Raw genomic sequence first — 21,698 nt, 5'->3', positions numbered from 1 at the left:
ATAATTCACGATAATAGGAATATTAGAAACAGGAGAGTAAGCCATTTCTACGTCCATTTCAGATGTCGTAATAAAATAAAACATTCGATAGTCATTCTCTGTCTCTCTCTCTCTCATAACTATAACCTAATCGAATTCATTTCGATTACGTTTCTGTCAGGTACGGCACTAAATTGAGAAAAGCCAGGAGATATCTCGTATATGAATCGAAACGCGGGTTCGATAACGGCGCCAATTACACGTTGTGTTCCCTTTCGATTTATGTCGTCCACAAAATACTCATTCTTATTGGTCAACGGAGATCAAGAGACTCAACTTAACTGCGTTTGCTTAATGAGTGTGCACATATTATACCAACGTATACACTTTCAAGTAATAGATGTATGGGTTAAATCGTGTATCTGTATCATCAGAAGAACAACGATACTCAATTCTGAAACGTTTCGTATTCTACAAGGCTGCCAAATTAACCAGTCGATCGTTTCTCCTTCTTGTTTAGATTAAAAGTAAGGAGCCCATTGGCACCCAATAATTTTCATCTCTCACTCGTTCGTCCCATGAAAAGTGTTTAAGTATGCACATGACTCTTTTTATTTCTTTTTTATTACGAATTTTTCTTTCATTATCTTTTCCCTTTTTGCTTTTCGTTCATGCTTTCTTCTTTTTTTTCAATTGGGATTAAATATGTAACACCTTATGTACGAAATGAATTTGATATCAAATTTAAATTCGAATCGGTGATTAATACAAAGAATACATAATAATGACAAGCTTTTGACCCAATCTAACACTTGATATTCGACAAATAAACATTTTCATTATTACAGACATATTTATTAAATAATTTGTATTTAATTTATTCAAGAGGAGAAGTAATAAATGAAAAATAATTAAGCACTCAATGTTCTGTCTGGTCATTTAATAATAGCTGAGAAATCAATTATAATTTATTTCTATTGGATAAGTATCTCATTCTTACTCAAGAAATTAAAAATATTGATTTAATTATATCGTAATTCGAAACAATTCGTTACAACAAATTTCTATTTGACATCTTACTCTTTTCCAAAAAAATTCAGAAACATGATTCAATTATAAGTAAAAAATCTATTACAACATATATCTGTTTGAAAGTATTTTATCTTTTCTTAAAAGATTGAGAAACTTAACTTAATTATAACTAAGGAACTTATTATAACACGTTGCTCTTTTCATAAGTGACTTACCCTTTCCCAAAAAATTGAGAATTTTAACTTAATTATAATTAAAAAACTTATTACAATATATCGCTATTTGATAACATATTTCTCTATTTGATAAGTGCCTTACCCTTTTCCGAAAAATTGAAAAATTTAACTTAATTATAATGAAGATATCTGTTCCTGAACATGTCCCTATTGAATAAGTGTCTTTCTCAAAAAATTGTATAATTTAATTTAGACTTTCCAACCAAGAAATCTATTAGACGTTTTCCCATTTGATAATCGACTTATTTTAGAAATGAAAAAATTTATCACAAAATATCTTCATTTAATATCCCCTAATCCAAAGAAATGACAAAAACTTATCACAAAATATCCCCCTTTTTATGAACGTCCTAATACAATCCAAAGAAATGACAGAAAACTTATCCTGATATATTCCCGTTTCATGAATGACCTAATCTAAACAAAAAATAAAAAATAAAAAAAAAAAAACAAGAAAACAACAAAAAAAAGAAAGAGTAATGAAAAAGAAGAAATAAATAGAAGAATCAAATGACTTACAGTGCATAGTCGTGCCTGCAGTAGAGTCGCATGCCCCTTAAGAAACAAGAGTGCTGATCGTGCAACGGTCTGGCACAAGCGCAACACCTAAGACACCTCGAGTGCCATGTACGCCCGCCAACGCACAAAATAGTTCGTTCTCGGACGCGTTCACCGCATCCACCGCACTCCATTACACCAGGAGACATGTCCGATCCGATGAGGCCACCAGTGCTTTCCGTCGGGCCCAGACTCGTACCAGTACCTTCGCAAACGCCATCACCGTTCATATCTTCAACCTCCGTCTATAAATAAACAAAATCTTTTTTTTATCTTTTGGTTTCTTTTTTTTTCTTTTCTTTTCTTTTTTTTTTTTTTTTTTTTTTTTAATAGTAAATACAGCCTACGAATAATGCAATAGGTAAAATTCTCATAGAATGCGATATTCGATATTTTGAAATATTTTTAATTTTTATATATCTATTTTTAAAGACACGTATTTTTAATAAATGAAATTTTAATAAGTTACATTTTTCAAAAATTAAATTTCTTATTAGGCTTTATATATATTTTGTAAAGATATATAATGTGCGTTCATTTTTAAACTTCTGTATGTTGTTATTATAATCTGTTCGATGGAACAAATAAGAAAATTTGTAAATAAAAAACATTCATTATATGTTAACTTATTATATAAATTAGATAAGAATATACAGATATTCTTATTTATATAAATGTATATATTATATATATATTATATATATATATATATATATATATATATATATATATATATATACTTGCACACATACATATATTGTTCAATAATTAAATTAATACTATTATATTATTTAATGCTAATAATGATAATATTAAAATAAAAAATATTATTAAACAAAAACTATGTCACAAGTATGAGAAAAATTAATAATAATAATTATAATTATAATGACAAATTAAATTAAGACAAATAAAAATGCGAAAATTTTATTTAATTTCGTAGTTCTAATTATTTTAGTAAGTAATATAACTTATATTAACATTTATATAAAAAATTTATTCCCTATATCTTTTATTTTTCTTTAATTTCAGAATAATAAATTAATAATAATACTAATTTCAATATTTATGATAACTTAATATTAATTTTAGTAATTTCATTAAAATACATTATAAATGATAAACTTCAACTTTTATAAAAAAACCGATTTTTAAAAATGGCGAAATATTGTCACATGTATTCAATAATTCGAAACAAATGATTGAAACAAAATTGTAATAAAGGAAGAAATAATAATATTGAAAATTAAAAACCATTTCGTTTTTTTTTTTTTAACATCTTTTCTGATAATAACATCCGTTTGTCACACAGACAAACAAAAAGTAAGAAATAACGTTTGACATATAATGGACAACCCTTTCCATCGCATTAGAAAAATACAAACCAATGTCTGTGACTTGTATAGATCGTATTGTCCCATCCTATATATAATAAATGCAGACTCGATCACTGAAACCTCAACGCGTCCATGTCAACGAAAGCATGAAACTTTTGATGGATGCGATTCTTTCTTTCGTTTTCTAACAATGGATCCTTTCGTTCTAGATGTCTAAGTCAGATATTTTTTGATCGGTTAACCGCACTAAGAAAATCAACTATTTTTTTCTCATCAGTAAAGATCACATCCAGTATTCCATCTCCATTTTTATTTCGTAAAAATTTGACTCGGATATTGTCAATTTTAATCTTTCTTTTCTTTTCTTTTTTTTTTTAGAATTTTTTTCGTGGAACATCGGAACTATCGTGTACTCGCTGCCATTTTTTATTTTGCTATATCTTGTTTTCTGTTTCTATCTTTCTTTTTTTAACTTTTTTTCGATCATTTTTTGTATCGATATGTCTATATCTAATTTCGAATTTATACATTTTGACGAAGATATTATATCCTCATGTTTTTTTTTGTAAATTACGTGGAATCTTTTTTTCCTGTTCGAATTTTTTTTTGTTAACATTCAAATTCACAAGTACGAATTGAATTGGAAATTTGATCTCGACAAGTCTGACGATAGCTGGTCAATGAAAAAGAGGCATAGCAGGATGCATTCTTTGCATCGTTGCAAACATGATTGCCTAGTCAGAACTATCCCCTCTCTATCTCCTTTTTCGTATCTCATTTTAACTATATTAATGATTATTCTATATGAATATACCGACACTCAACAATTCTAAATTTCTGTATTTTCTTTTTCTTTTATTTTTCCTATGTAATTTAATATAGTTCATTTAGTTCGCAAAACTACGAACATTAAATGGATATATATCATTTGACGAGTATTAATAAATAGAAATAATTTATTTTATTTTTTATTTCTTTTAAAAAATTAAATGAAGACAAAATTCAGTTAATATCTTTTCCTAATATTTACGATTTAAATAATTGTAAAGTGAGAATTTTGAAATTCTGTAATTTACGGTGCCATTTTGAAAAGTGTATAATAATTTCAATATTAATTAACAAATCTATGATTTTTTCTTAACAACATATTATAAATGTTAAAAAATGTTGACTTTTTTTCTAACTGGATCTCTTATATCTGATCTATACTAAATAAAAATTATATATATATGTACCCACACATATTTACAAAAAAGGGAACTATAATATCCCCAATAAAAGCTAAGAATAAATTAAAAATGGCTATAGAAATGACTAGCCAATGGAAAAACTGAAAAATGATAGGAACCAGTAAAAAGGGACATATGTGAACTATCACTATGTCTACCGTTCAATACCCAAGGTCACCCAACGAAGCGAGAAAAGCCGATCTCACGTATGACGAGTGTAATAACAAAGGACAGGGTGTCGCGGGTTCGAGCCCCCTCTCTTTCCACCAGACACACACGTTCGATTTTCACAGGACAATCCCCCGAAAATCACGCCCCTGACAGGTCTGTGTCGCACGCTCGGAACGAACTTTACTTTACGAGTGGAATCCAACGCATTACAAATGGCTCGGATAGAGAAGAGGGGTTGGTTGCCTGTGGCTACTACAGGGTTGCTCACATGTATCGAACACGTACATGTATTTATATATGTATATATAGATAGCTATGTATGTGTGTTATGGAAGCCATGTTCTTCTTTGGTCTTTGAACATATACATACATACATGCATACATACATACATACATACATACATACATATATATACATACATACATACATACATATATATATACATACACATATATAATATGTATATCTACATACTTATATATATATATATATAGATATAGATATGTATATATATAGATATACGTAGGCACGTTTATAGGAAGCTGCTAACGTAGGTATCACGTTACAATGACATTATGTAACTTCACACACCCTTATAACTATGACGTTCGGTTAACCACCAACCATAACCAACCAAATGTTCGCACGTCGAACCGGCTGCAGTTACATACCACCCGTAGCTCGGTACTCGGTTGGTTATTGGCTTAGATGATGGAACGTATAACGTTGCTTCTGAAGTATAAGAACGTTCAGAAACAGATGTTCAAAGTAGAATCAAAAAGGACGTTAGATTCAAATACGAGATTTTTAACTCGAAATTTTGATATCCCTGTATTAAGAAAATGTAATGTTCTCTTTCATCATTTAGAAATTTTTTATTTACTTGTCAATAAGTTATTTCATTTCTCTTTGGATTTATTACAAAGCAAGTAATTATATTAATATTTATTTAATTTTTTATTAATTTTATTTTGTTTATATTAACAAGTTACGTATACTTAAACGATTAATAAAAAATCATCAAATATGTGTGATATTTTGTTTATATTTTGAGGAATGTTTTCCAACAAAAAAGAATTAAAACAATTCGTTATTCTCTTTAAATTATCGATGTCGAAACAATACGAATCATTTTATGTTGCGATATATTAAATATTACAAAAAAAAAAAAAAACAAGGAACCTTTAAAAAACATCAAAAAAAGGAACTGATGTTTAATATCTTCATTTAATAAAAAAAAATATGAATAATTCACATTTAACATATGATTTTCGATAAAAATATTAGATTAGTTTGTTAATAATTAAAAAATGAAGCTACGACTGAAAAAGAAATTTCATAATTACGAAGACTAATATAATAATACGAGAAATAATTGTATTAAATTTTTCATTCAAATGGATTAAGCACTTTTCAAAATATCATTTGCATTAATATGAAAAACATGAAACAACGAGAAAACAACGTTTAAAGTTTAAGCATAGCTGTAACTTCGTCGATTTACGAGAATTTTTTTTGATGAGAAAAATATTCATAAGATATATTTATGAGAGATAATATTGTAAAATAAAAATATTTCGAAAAAATCGGTTTTTTTATTTTATTCTTTTTTCAACTTTTTAAGTTAACCATATTAAATAATAATATCGTTGTTTAAAGATTGATCTTCCTCTTCTTTTATTTCTTTTTTTTTTAATAAAATGAAAGGTAGTTTGAAATCATATGAATTAGGCTCGATTAGAAAGGATTCATAATGGGTTAAGTTGAATATGTAAAGATGTAATATGTATGTAATAAATATCGGAAATTGCACTTGCCGCTTGGTTTGCGAGTCTCAAATAACTCGAGTACCGCACCCACGCTAAGGTTCCAAAGGCTCGGCCTTCGGAGAGTTATAGACGACAATAATGACCCCTGCTCGCATGCGAGGCGGGATCATAAAACGGAGGATTAGACTTCTTTTCATTATCCGTCTAATATACTGTATATCAGATATGAAATACGCGGCTTTACTGAAAGTATCTACGCGTTTAAAGGAGAAAGTGAAGTCCTATTGCAAAATACTTTTGATCCTTCAGAGATATTCGCCATTTTGATTGACGTTCTTTCTATTTATGTCGAGATTGAAAATAATGTTTAATAATAATAAATTTTATTATTGTTCTATCTAAGAAAAAAAAAAAGAAAAAGAATAGGATAATATAAATAGTCGAAATATTTCGTAATAATTTTCTAATAAGACATTAACCGAATGTTTAGCGAAGCCATTGTTGCTGAACTTTTATTTAACATTTTTTAAGATTAATTTGGATAGATTGGATTAGATTAGATTTTAATTAGAATCTTTTTTTTTCTATAAAATACATTTTTGGTATTCTTTTACTATCTTTATTTAAAAAAAAAAAATATATATATAGATATGTAATTTACATATTCTAAATATCTCATTCTAATCTTCTAATGGGATATTAAGTAGATATTTAGAATTATTAATAATTAAATGAGTTATATTACAACATTTTTAAGGAATATGGATCTTGATAGAATCATCGTTATTTTGATTAATGTTCAAAGAAAATTTTATTATGATAAACAAAATTTTATCATGGATCTTATTAAATATTATTGGTAAAGATCTGAATATTCCATATTAATTTTCTAATGAAATATTTAGAAAATTTTTGAGAATATTGTTAGAAGAGTTTATAGTTAAATTTATATAGAAAAGTTGAACTATTTTTGCTGAATTCTTTTGTAACATTTTTATAAAACTTGCTTTTCTATAAATCATTATCACTTTGATTGGACTGCTTTCAATGCAATAAATTTCTTATATCGTTCTATTTAAATGATTCAGAATCTCTAAACTGGCTATTAAAGTGGATCGTTTTAAAAGAGATCGTTGCTGAGTTATATTATGACATATTGAAAGAACTTGAGTCTAGATAAATCACCACGATTTTGATTGGAATTCTTATTTTTTTTTTAATGTAATATATTTTTCATATTGTCCTATGTATAAAGTATTCTAAATATTTCTTATCAATTTTCTAATCAAATATTTAGAAGATGTTTGGAAACCATTATTTCTGATTTGTATTATAACATTTTTAAAAAACTTGGATCTTGATAGATTAGGTTAAATTAGATTTTAATTAAAGTCTTTTTTTTATGAAATATATTTCTGATATTTTTCTACTATTTATATTTAAAAAAAATATATATAGATATATAATTTAAATAATCTAAATATATCATTCTAATCTTCTAATAGGATATTAACTGAATATTTAGAAACTTTATTTTGCAATATTTTTAAAGAATATGGATCTGAATTTTAAAGATAAGATCATGGTCATTGTGATTAATATTCTTTTTGTGGTAAACAAAATTTTATTATTGTTCTTATTAGTTATTAATAGAAAATATCTAAATATTCTAAGTATACTAATTTTATAATGGGATATTAAATGAATATTTAGAAATTATTACTGCTCAGTTGTATCAATATCTTTATGAAACTTAATTTTCTATAAATCATTATCATTTTGATTGAAATCCTTTCAATGTAATAAATTTCTTATATTGTTGTATTTAAATGATTTAGGATCTGTAAACTGGCTATTAAAGTGGATGTTTAGAAGACATCATTGCTAAGTTATATTATGATATATTTAAAGAGTTTGAATCTAGATAGATAATCGTCATTTTGATTGGATTTTTTTTTAATGTAATGTAATTAATATTTATAATATGTTTAATGTATATTTATAAATATTTTATGAAATAATGTAATATATTTTTTATATTCTCCTACTTACGAAGTATTCTAAATAATTTATATTCATTTTCTAATCACATATTAAGTCGATATTTGAAATATATTATGTGCTGATTTGTATTGCAACATATTTAAAAATTGTATATCTCGATAGGATCATCGTTATTTTAATCAATGTTTTTTCTATAATAAACAAAATCTTCTTATTGTTCTTATTAATTATTATCACAAAATTTCTAAATATTCCAAGTATATTAATTTTATAATGTGATTAAGTGGATTTTTAGAAACCATTGTTGTTGAGTTATACTGTTTTCAATAAAACATCGCCATTTTGATTGGAATTTTTTCAATGCAATAGATTTATTATATTATTTTGTTTAAATGATTTAAGAAACTCTAAATATTTAACACTAATTTTCTAATCTATTAAAATGGCTATTAAAATGGATATATAGAAGTCATTGTTATCGAGTAGCATATCAAAATTTTTATCAAATTAGGATCTTAACAGATCATCACTATTTTTTTAATTATAATTTTATTCAACGAAAAATACATCTTTTTTATATTTTCCACAAATATTCTAACAATAATAATATTCTAATAACCATTATTATTTTCTAATCAAATTCTTCCAATTTGTTTCAAATTGTTCCATCGAGTTCTACCGATTTGCGAGTAAATTTATTATACTTCAGTCTTTCTTCAAATACTATATTAAAATAATGAACAAAATAAAAATAAATTTACATATATTCTTATTGGAACACGATTAATTTTTCAAACGAACGAACTACATTACTATGTACAATGATACTTTTTCATAAATAAGACCATTGGTAAGGACTACATAAGTATTATATTATATTTATATATGTAATATGTATACGTAGCAAGAGAGTTCGTTGATTCTTCTTTTTCTACGTATGGGGCTGTTCAACTTGCGGGAAAATAAGTATCGTTTACAATGGGCATCGTGTCGCGAACCCAAAATGACACGGTGAGCTCTCCGAGGATCATAGAACAGACCTGGGCCCTTCATAGAGACCCTGTTAGACCCCCCGTTGATCGGCTTTCAGCTTTGAAAGTCATACCTCTAAGGCCCCTATCTCTCTTTCTCTCTCTCTCTTTTTCTCTCTATCTGTCTGTCTCTTTCTTACCATCTCGAAAAAGGGGACTGAAACCACTCGAAAGGGAAAAATGGAGGTTCATGGCCATTTCGAATAAAGGCGTGTAGAAAACGAGCAGGATCGCTTACGAGACCAACGCGAATTCGTTCCTCGTCTAAAAGCTTTCTTCGTAAAGCTGGGAAAGTAGGATTATTCTTAGGCTTAGTATGATCATCCGATTATGCTTTATACATAGATATATATATGTATATATGTATACCATTGGAGTAGTTTATGTATCATTTGGTTTAATAATATAAATTCAGATTAGAATATTTCATCGTTTCAACATTCTTATTTCTTATTTGATTTTTAATTATAGTAGAACATAATATTTATATCAATAATTATTTTTATGAGTGAAATTAATATTAATGATATAATAATACAAATATATAATGTAAGTATAAGTAAGTAATAATATTTATTAAAATATTATTTGTAAATATAATATATATAATATATAATATTATATAATATCGTTTTACAAATTTATCGATAATATTCTAATAAAAATGACTAGAATTTATCAATAAATAAAAGAATGTTTTGATATTTTATCAGAAAATGTTATATTGCGTTTCATACTGAGTGATAAACCAAATCGATTACAAGTAGATATTATTTGTTTTCAAAAAAAAAAAAAAGGAAACGAAACGAAAGAAAAAACAAAAAAATTAAATTACACACAAAATTTTGATTATACGAACCACAAAAAGATAGCTAAAACTCTATTATTAATATTAACACATTCCAACATAGAACATATCTCAAAATTATCAGAACTAATACATAAACATTCGATTTAGAAGTTTAACTTGTTTCAGTACCAGGTTAGTTACCCTAATTGATTCTACTAAATTCTGATTATACAGACCACGAGAAGACTACTAAAATTCTACTAGCAGTATTAACACATTCCAACATCGAGTTTTCAAAATTAGCAGAACTAATACATGAACATTCGATTTAGAAGTTGAAATTGTCTCAGTACCAGTTTAGTTACCCTACTTGATTAGACTACATTCTAATTATACCGAACACAGAAAGACTGAAAAAATTCTGTAATTAGTATTAAAATTCCGATATTGAATTCTCAAAACACTTTTAATTATTTTGCCAATATTTTGATCGATTAATGATAAATATTTTATAAAATAAATGATCAATATATTATAAATAATGATCAATTACTATATTTAAGTATATCTTGATTAAAATACTGACAGTTTTTGTATTAATTGGAGCAATACTGATCAATTATATTATATTATAATTATATTATATTAGATATTAAAATAGATATTAAAATTACTTGATTGACCATTTATTAATAATACCGATTAGAAATGTATACAAATTAATAGTCCCCATTTAATAGTAATCTTTTCAATATTATCACAACTAATATGTGAACATCGATTTAAACGTTTATGCTGTTTCAATATGAGTTAGTTGTTCTACTTGATTAGACTAAATTCAAATAATATATACCACAAGAAGACTGTTACAAATCTACTATAAGTATTAACACATTTAAACATTAAATCTTCAAAATTATCAAAGTTAATATATAAATATCGAGTTAGAAGTTCGAATTGTCTTAATGAATCGAATTAATTAGTTCAATAATCGAGGTCCAAAAGAAAACTATATAATTTTCTTTTTCAACTCTCCACACACCTCATCATTCCTCTATCATTACATTTAAATATCGAATTCTTAAAATTATCCAAACTAATATAATAAATATCGATTTATAAGTTCAATAACTCACTAATCAAAATCTAAAAAGAAATTATAATATTCTATATAATTTTCTATAATATTGTTATACTATTATACTATTATACTATTAACTATACTTAAACTATAATATTGTTCTAATTTTTTATAATATTATATATAATTTTCTTTGACTACCCTCTTTAACTCTCATTATCCTTGTAATACATTTGAATATTGAATTCTGAGAACTATCAATGAATATCGATTTGAAAGTACGAGTTATCTCAGTGAACCGGATTAGTTACCTCACTAATCGAGATCCAAAAGAAAATTATATAGTTTTCTTTTACTCTTCTTCCGACCCTTCAACATCCCTGGGCCACTCTCTCTCTCTCTCTCTCTCTCTCTGTCTCTCTCTCTCTCTATCTTTCTCCAGGCCCCATCTTCCAGGTCTCCATTACTCCTCTATCTCACTCTCGTTCAGAAAAAGAATCAGTAGACTTCCTGGTGCGAAAAAGAGTGACTCTCAGTTTCTTTTTGCGTGTGTCTCTGGCGAGTCCAGGTGACAAGTTGACAAAGTGGTCCGCTACGGGTATCCTTGCGGAGTTCTTGCGGCCTACGAGGAAGATACTAAAGTGAGAGAAAGAGAGAGAAAGAGAAAGAGAAAGAGAAAAAGAGAGAAAGAGAAATGCTGAAAATAATACTTCTAAACTTTTTGTATCTTTCGAAAGGACTTTTCGAGTGGTACTCTACGAAGGGCACGAGCCTCTTCACGCCTTCGTAGAAAAGATAGGCCCCTATGGTGAAACGGTCCCCCGCAGGTACAATGGTGTTTCTCCTTCTTCTTCTTCTTCTTCTTCTTCTCCTTCTTCTTCTTCTTCTTCTTCTTCTCCTTCTTCTTATTCTTTTACCTTTGAAGTGTGAGAGAGATAGATAGATAGATAGAGAGAGAGAAAGAGAGAGAGAGAGAGAGAGAGAGAGAGAGTGTAAAACGCCGCGGCCACTCGAAATCCATTTAAATCACCATCCGATTTCTGCTTTTGCACAGGACAATGTCAGCGGTCTCGTCGTTCCTCTTCTTTCATTGTGTGAACATTCAGAGAGAGAGAGAGAGAGAGAGAGAGAGAGAGGGCTGCTGCTGCTGCTGCTGCTGATACTTCTCCTGCCTATTCGAATGAGAGAGAAAGAGAGATAGATAGATTGATAGAGAGAGAAAGAGAGAAAGAGAGAAAGAGAGAGAGAGAGATAGAAACTTCTCGTCTCTATGGTTCTATTGGGGATCCGTTTCACGATTAACTCGAACCACGTATTAACCACGCGTCCAAAAGCGATGAACGGATCTTTGCTAAAGGACGAATGAGCCGTGACAATACTGTGTACCGAATGGTTTATTCTCTGGGTCTATACTAGCTGTTTCTCTCTCTCTCCCTCTTTCTCTGTATCTCTGACTCTGTCTCTGTCTCTATCTCTATCTCTCTCTTTCTTTCTCTAGCTAGGCCAAGTTTACACGCCCTACGAATTTGTAAATCCTAGAATTCGAGGTGATACTTCGATTCTGAATGTATATGGGAACCTTTCTAATGTCATTTGATGGAAACTAGTCAATTTTGTTGTTTCTTCTTATCGTTCTATTTCTTTTTGTTTATTGTTAGACGGTGTAGATATGTCTTCATTGTTACGAAAAATTAGCACGATTTTTTAATGATGTAGGATTTGAAGAAGGATTTCAAGTTTAGATATGTATAAACACATGATTAACATTTATAAACAATTTGTTTATATAGGTATATATGTATATATATATATATATATACATATATAAATATATATTTTTGTAAGTTTATAAGTATTTATATATATATATAATATATAATTATTATAATTGTTTATAATTTTTTTATTGTTTATTAATGTAATTTTTTGTATTAAAAATAATTGTAGAATACGAAGATATTATATATAGTATATATATATACATATATATATATATATATATATATATATATATATATATATATATAAATTTTCTTAGAAATTAGTATTTGAGTAGTTAGTGTAATTTTTTTATATAATTTATTATTTTTTATTAAATTTAGAGTACCATAAGGTTGAAGTAATCATTATTATTGGAAAAATAAACGAAAAAATTAAACACATTCAAACTCGAATAGTATGAAAAAAATTCTTTTTTTAACAAATTTGAATAATTTTTATAAAGCTTACACGTTGAAGTTACTTTTGAAGTGTAGAAAATAAAAATTTAAAAATAATAATTTTTTATGAAGATAATTACTAATTTTAATAATTATTATCCTTTTGGAAAAAATTTCTTTAATAATTTTCCATAAAAATTTTCGTATAAGTTTAACATTAAACAGAATCGTAAAAGAGTGTTACAATTTCAGTGTTCTTTTTTATTTATTTATTTATTTATTTATTTATTTATTTATTTATTTATTTATTTAAGTTGTCCTTTTATTTGTCTCCAATCTAAAAAGCACTTTGTCATCGGCGTACCGAAATTCCCACTCGTGTAGCTTAGAGAAATAAAATCGTTCTACCGATTAGCATAACCGCATTGGCCTGGCACGAACGTACTAGCTTGTGTGCGTGAGTTCGTCTTGCCCATTATTAATTCATCGTCGCGATGCAGTTTCAAAGGAAAAAAATAAAAAGAGAGAGAGAGAGAGAGAGAGAGAGAAAAAGAGAGAAAGAGAGATAGTCATTTACATATTTTTCACGTGGCTTTGTCAGATCCTACGCCCTATTATCATTTTATAACACCGTAAAAGTCAGCGATTTTTGAGGATTTCGAAAGGAATACGACGTGTTGAACGATTAAAAGAACGTCGATATTCTTTTTTTCGATCACCTTTGGAATTTTGACGTTCGAATTTCCGTCTAATTTTATCACTTAAAATATGATTTTGTCGCTTAAAAAAAGAAAAAAGGTGTTGCAAAATCACTTAAAATATAAAATATGCATTTATTATTAAATATGAAGGAGATTTAAAAAATTCGTTGATAGATTTTTTGACTTAGCTATTACGGTTCAACGAATTAGATAGATATTACGTCAAAAAGAAAAGAAAAGTTGATTAATAGGATTTAAAATAGAAAAAAAATAATGATCGAAAATTTAAATGAGGAACAAGTTTTTAAACACTTAACAACCCAAAACTTTTACGGTTCAATGAAGATTTTAAAGATGGACGAGTTTCATATTCGTTTTTTCTATTTTATTTTTTTTTAGATTACTTAAATTTGATATAATATAAACAGAAGCATAATTTCAAAAGAATGAATCATTCGTAATTTCTTTTTTTATTGAAACTCTCGATTTTTTATTTTTAATAAAGAAGAAAGAGGAAGGGAAAAGGAAAAAGAAATTCCTTAAAAAAAAAAAAGAAAAAAGAAATAGATAAATAAAAAAATAAAAAGAAGAGAAAAACTTGTTTAAATACAAAAAAAAAGGAAAAAAATCGAAAATAAGATAAAAACGAAATATAACGCCGAGGTTTATTGAAAATCCCGAAGACTCTAATTTATATACTCTTATCTTATCTCTTATTAATATTCATTGAATATTCAAAACGATATAGAAATATTTCCTCTTCGAGAAAAGAATTATTAAAAAGGGGGGGATTTGGATTGGAGGGGTAGGGTGGGATGGGATAAGGGGAGGGATTCATAGGTTTATTTTAATAGCGATAAGGAGATAGATGTGACTCTCCGTACACATTCACTCGGTACTCGCATAACATACTTAAGTAAATCCTCTATAGTAAGGGCAAACCGCGACAAGGTAAAAAAACCGTGATGCCGTTATAACTTCGGATAAGGCTGATGTCCAGTCGCCATTTTGCGCTTTACGCCGTGAATTTACTGGACCACACACGTCGGTGTGTGGTAAGCGACGGAACTTACCTAACGAAATAAAACGGGGACAGAACCTTCTCGTGTGGGTTGTGGAACTGTCTCACATGGAACTGTGAACGACGACAACGACAACGACGACGACAACGACGACGACGACGACGACGACGACGACGAAAGATGAACGGGAATACGTATTTACGATTTAGCTGGATCTTGTATCTGGTGAGGGGTGGCGGGAAGCAGACAAGTAAGTAACAGTGAGGGTGGTGAGGGTTGAGGGAGGTCGACGAGGAACACATTTTATAGATATCTACTAAATAAAACCGGATGCAACGCACTTGAGCCTGATTTATCACTATCATGATCTTGGATCGTTTCTGATTTCTATGTTCTACTAATTGTCAACTGTCAACAAAGTTCAACAGTGACAGAGTTCGATCGAAAAAGAAACGAGAAATAAATAATTTTTCAATCGTTAGAATCTTTGTTAAACTTTCACGACCATGAACGAAGATTGAAATATTTGAAATTTCCTACGGATCGTGGACTATTATATTTACGTCTGTAGAAATAATTTTACTATTGAAACTTGATATAAATTAATTTGTAATACGGCAAATAAAATGAATTCGTTTGATTTGGATTATGCGTTAGTATTTGATTTAATGTAGATTTTATACTATGTGATTAGATAATAAATTAGAATATTAAAAGCAAGAAATTTTACTGAAGATATAATCGTAAAGTTAATTCGTCAATTTTTTCCTTTTCCCATCTTCTTCCCATCCACACATTCTTCCATGATAATAAACGCTTCTCCTTTCTCCTTTAAATCATTCCGAAGAGTGTTGCAAGATTCTTCTTATCGTTCATCGTGCTGGGAGACAAGGCAACCCTTGTCCACCGACGCTCGTCAACCTCATCAAGCTTTCCGTACATTGCAACGTCCATGTAAAGACACTTTCTAATATTCATAAAACATTGTACACCACCATTGAAGTTTACACCATGTGTATATACGGGTATATGTATATATACATATGTATCCAAAATAATAATCCAATAATTTTCATTGCTATTCAGTGACATTGCATAACGATTAAACCATAGATCTGAGCAATAATTAGACATATTGAAAATTTTATAAAATTGATATCGTACGTCTATTTTATTGCATGAAAAATACATCAAATATAAGTATCTATAGAAAATCATAATTCAATAATATTCAGTGTTACTCAATGATAACTTGAATAACGATAAGATCGTACAACTCGGCAATAATCATGCATATCTAATATTAAACTTGTTAAATAATATTCAATAAAATTCATAAAATTAAAACTGTTATATTTCGACGACATCGAAAACTTCACTGGACTTTTATGTCTATCGATATTACGATCGAATAATTTTCTTTTCTAGTCGACAATATTCCGTAATGATTAAACGATATACTTACTACAGCAAAAATTATTCATTAAAAGCGAGGTTTATAAAATTAACATTACATATCGAGCCGTCGAGTTTGTCAAGTGTAAATATTCAAAATCACAGTTCCTTGATTTTTGTTATTAACCGATAACATTACGTAATGATTGGATCATAGACTTTGACAACAACGTCGACATATCTAGTCTCCAAATAATTTTTTAAATATTTCATTAAATTAAATCGATACGATTCTATTAAAATCCACCACGTGTATATATCCAATATTACAATTCAATAATTCTCATCGATACCCAATAACGTTGCATAACGATTAGACCGTACAACTAACCGACGATACAAACATACTCTAAATCTTCTAAAATCCTCGTCAAATAAATAATTCGAAGATGAAAATTTTCAACGGATTAAAAATCAATAAGAAACGTAATTGATCAAGCATACCTTCATAATAATTGTGTCTTCTCGAAAAGCTGACCGATCAATTTTAAAAGAACCAAGTGAGACGAATCTTCCCTTCGATGAACGAAACACTGCACAATTTTTATCTTGGATAAAAAAAATATATATATAAAACAAAAACAAAAAAGATAAGTAACTTAGAAATCCTTAATGACAGATCCTTTGACAATGCCACAAAAATAGATACTCGCGACGGAACATCTTCGATATCGCGACGGTTCCACCGTAATATACCTACTCACGATGAATAATATTTCGCCGCGTTTACTTAACTTAACTTTCGCGCGCGCGCACGTACACAACCGTTGCGCTAAACGCAACGTCCGCGAGTAGAGGAAGAGTCGACAGAACGAAGAGTAGCAAGTTTGAGATGGGCCGAGGACGAGAAACACCCGGAGGACGATGCTTTCAATCCGAAGAGAGAGGAACCGAGTGGGCGTGGCCTAATTTTCGACTCCGTCCTCCGTAGGCGGGATTTAAATCCTGACTACCGATTGGACCGTTCAAACCACGCCTACCAGGCTTCGAGCTTCTTCGTCGTCGACAGCAGTGCCACCAAGCGGTCGCTTTTGTATATTATTCTCTCTGTCTCTGTCTCTCTCTCTCTCTCTCTCTCTCTCTCTTGCGATCTCTATCTCTTTCTTTTTCTCTCTTTCATCAGTACGTTTGACATTACACTCACGGATTGCAGAACTTTTCTTGAATTAGTTTTAAAAACAAGAATATTGTCTCATTTCCCGTTTGCGGTAATTTAAAATGGAATAAATTGTAAAATTTGTCTTTTCTTTTTCTATTTTTCTTTCTTCCTCTTTTTCTTGTTGGCGTTCAATTTTGTAATGTAATAAATAAATCGGTATGTATATACTTCTGTATGTATGTATGAGCTACAGGTATGTTCGACACGAAATGCACAGATATCGTAGAATTTTTTTTGAGTTAGTTCCGAAAACAAAACTTTTTGACTTTTGATTTTTCTTTTGGTAATTAAAATGGAATATCTGGGAACTATTGAAATTTTTATTGTTTCTTTTTTTCATTCTTTTCACCGGTATTTAATCCCAATGTTAAATAAAGATATTAAGTTGTTCGTCAAAAAGAAAAATTGTTATTTTTGATTTTCATTTTATTAATTAAGGTAAAATATCTCAGAACGACGATTTTTTTTTAATTAAAATTGAATACCTCAATAAATGATCAAATTTTTTTTGTTTCTTCCTTCTTCCTTTTTCATTGATCGTTATTTAATTATAATTTTATGTAAAGATATTAAGTCTTCTGTCAATGACAAAAATTATTATTTTTTATTTTCATTTTGTTAATTAAAATACAATACTTCAAAGTGATCGATTTTTTTTTAAATTAAAATTGAATACCTCAACAAATGATCAAATTTTTAAATTTCTTCTTTCTCTCTTTTTCATTAAACAATACTTAATCTCAATTTTATATAAATATATTAAGAGTTTTCTGTTAAAATTCTTTTTGTTAATTAAAATAGAATACCTCAAAATGACCAAATTTCTTTCTTTATTTTTTCTTTTTGTTTCCATTGATCGGTATTTAATTCCAATGTTAAATAAAGGTATTAAGAGTTGTCTGTCGAAATGAATTGGTATATAGAAAAGCAAAAAAAAAAAAAAAAGAAAAAGAAAGAAAGAAATCTAAAAAAGATATAAAAATAAAACGAAAATGAAATGAATAGTAACGTGACGATAGTGGTAAAGTTCGAAATTGATTAATTGGAGTCGCCTTGCTTGCGTAGAGGGCAAAAGAAAGCGAATATGTAAAAAAGAAAAACAGGTTCGCAACTCGTTCGTTCTCTCGTCTTTTCATAGACTCATCCCGCGGCATATCTCGCGACGACTGCTCACATACATATCATATGTATATATATATATGTATGTATAAGTAACATAATAAATAAGAATACAAGGCTGCCTACAGGTATGGCTCTTGGATCCCGCCTTATATATATCCGAACTGCTACGGTGCGTCATTAAAATTATTTATGAGGAAATAAGAAACCAAAAGGGGTTCCGAGAGTCTTCCACCTACCAATGACTTTCGCGATGACGACGACAACGACGAGGAAGAAGAGGAAGGAGAATAAGAAAAAGAAATGAAAGAAAACAAAGAAAAAGAAAAAAAAAGAAGACCGAATCTCTATCGATCTTTTTTTTATTTTTCTTTTTCATTTTCCTTTTTTTGTTTTGGTCGCGATATGTTTTTCTCCACTAGGTCAGTGGATTAACTTTTGTTACGAATTAAAAAGATCTGTTCCATTTAAATGTAACTTTTAGTGAATTCTAAGACTTAGGAATGTATTATAGTTATTTTTATCCTTATCAAAGTTTAAATTTCCCGCCGTCATAATGTTCGTGTGTGTGTGCGTATGTGTCGCAAAGTGTCAAAGAAAAAAAAGAGAGGAAATAATGATAGCTTGGAATGAAAAGTTGTGATCTAGGAACAGCTGATTTGACGATCATAAAACGTTATATTATAAGTAATAATATATTATAAGATTTAACCAGTTCAGCTAACTATGAATTATTTTAATATGTAAATCTTAAATAAATTAAAAATAAATCGAAAGTGTATAAATTGTATGCGATTAGTCGTCATGTTCTTCCGAAATAAAATTACCTCAAAGATAACAAATAATTTTATTAAAAAAAGGAAGAAGGAAGAGAAATAAAAAGAAATCTTAGTCGTCCTAATTAAATTTTATTTATAAAATTTTATTCTAAAATTAATTTATTTTTCTTTCATATAAGATTACGTGTGGTAAATGAAATATATATATATATATATATATGTATATATATATATATTATATATTTATATATAAATATATAAATATAATATTGATTTATTATATCATATTTATATATATATATATATATATATATATATATATATATATATATGTATACATTATATAATACAATATATATACATATATAATAATATTTTACTAAAAGTGTATATATGCATGCTCCCACACATATCACACAATATACATATATGCGTATGTGTATATATATATATACACACACAAAATAAAATGACTGTAATATTCAAGCTTAAGGCAGATGCCGGATGGATTAAAAAACTATACGTGGAAGTTATGTCTCTGCGTCTTGTCACGTCTTTAAAGAAGACAATAACTTCCTGCTTAAGCAAATCCGACGGGTAGATACAAATCATTTACATAATCGAGCCAAAAGATATTTACTTGTACATCTATCGCGCGTAATTGTATTAGTAAAAGGATTAAGATGGGTGGATATAGGGAGGGAGGAGAAAGGGGGGTAATAGCGGGTAGTAAAGAGTGTATGGTTCGTGATACGTGTGTGCTTCGCGAAGATGAAGAGGTAACGCCGTAGGAGGTGAGAAATAAAAATAAAAAGGCTCGAGGGAATTCTCAGCTGGGGGTCATTTCTGACGGAAGGTTTTGGACGAATATAGTGTTTGACCACCTGGCCAAGCATAGTTCTACCTTGTAAACGAGCACTCTGTATCTACTACTATGGTAATAAACATAATCGACACCTTCACAGTCATCTCGTACTCTCTTCATATCGATCTTTCGTACTGCATTCGATAGAGATTAATTAATCAAATATCTAGTTTAGGAAATTATTGATTTTTCCTTTTCTCGGTCTTTCTCTTTGTTCTTTTCTTTTCGTTTTATGGTCAAAATTTTATTTTACTGACGTGTGATCGTTATCGCATGTTTGTACTGTAACTATATCTGTTAATTTCGATAGATAATTCCAATAATGTTGTAATTAATTCGTACGAAAATTTATTTTAACGAAAAAAACAATCAAAAGAAATTCATTGCGATTATAATGTTTTTTCTTTTCCTTTTTCGTTTCGTTTTAAATATACAAATTTTATATATCTATAAATTTATATATATATATATATATATATATATATATATATACATATAAATTGTATATACATGTATATATTCGTGTAGTAATATCGTATATATACATTTTAATATAGGAGCATAGCTAAGTACATAGCTTAATTATAAAATTTGTTACAATATGATTATATTTCCTGTTGATATGCGAAAAAGAAAAACAACTATTTTATTATTATAATTTAAATGCAATCTAATTATTTCTATTCGACTGAAAATTAAATGGAACTTTGAAAAAAGAATCGTTTACTTATTCTATAAGAAAAAGAAAAGAAATCTTCGTTTTTAATTTTTTTATATATATGTTTAAATTTTTTATATATATGTACACACACATGCGTGCGCGCACATGTAAATATATACACATATGTATATAATAAAATTGTATATAATAAAATGTATATAATATTATATGTATATACATGTATATATACATGTATATATATATATATATATACATGTATATACATTTGTATATATATGCATATATATATGCGATATTAATATAATATATAATAATTTAATTTAGTATATATCTATAGGAGTGAATATATATATATATATATATATATATATATATATATATAAATTTTAATATCGGTATACACGTAGTAATTTACGTAGTAATTACGTAGTAAATACGTAAGTACACAGCCAATTTATAAAATTATCACAACCCAATTATCTTTCCTCCTGACATGCAAAAAAGAAAAGAAAAGAAAAGAAAAGAAAAGAAAAAGAAAA

At 28.1% G+C, this 21,698-nt stretch overlaps 1 protein-coding gene across 4 annotated transcripts in view; it reads right to left on the bottom strand.

Moving 5' to 3' along the window:
* The window catches only part of LOC127068291 (LIM/homeobox protein Awh), a 41,288-nt gene extending 23,914 nt beyond the window's left edge, over positions 1-17,374 (bottom strand). For 3 of the 4 annotated variants that reach the window (XM_051004249.1, XM_051004248.1, XM_051004247.1), the window contains exons 1-2: positions 17,000-17,373; positions 1,767-2,050 (exon numbers count right to left, since the gene is read on the bottom strand). In XM_051004249.1, the coding sequence (XP_050860206.1) occupies positions 1,767-2,050; positions 17,000-17,005 (290 nt within the window). In that variant the 5' untranslated portion in view covers positions 17,006-17,373. Of the gene's footprint in view, positions 1-1,766; positions 2,051-16,999 lie in introns of all 4 variants that reach the window. The other variant, XM_051004250.1, reaches the window with a different exon arrangement.
* Positions 17,375-21,698: the final 4,324 nt, after the last annotated feature.

Source organism: Vespula vulgaris, chromosome 13 (genome assembly GCF_905475345.1).
Source record: "Vespula vulgaris chromosome 13, iyVesVulg1.1, whole genome shotgun sequence".
NCBI classification, from domain to species: domain Eukaryota; kingdom Metazoa; phylum Arthropoda; class Insecta; order Hymenoptera; family Vespidae; genus Vespula; species Vespula vulgaris.
Note: the sequence above shows the minus strand (reverse complement) of the source record. Positions and strands in the feature narration are given on the sequence as shown.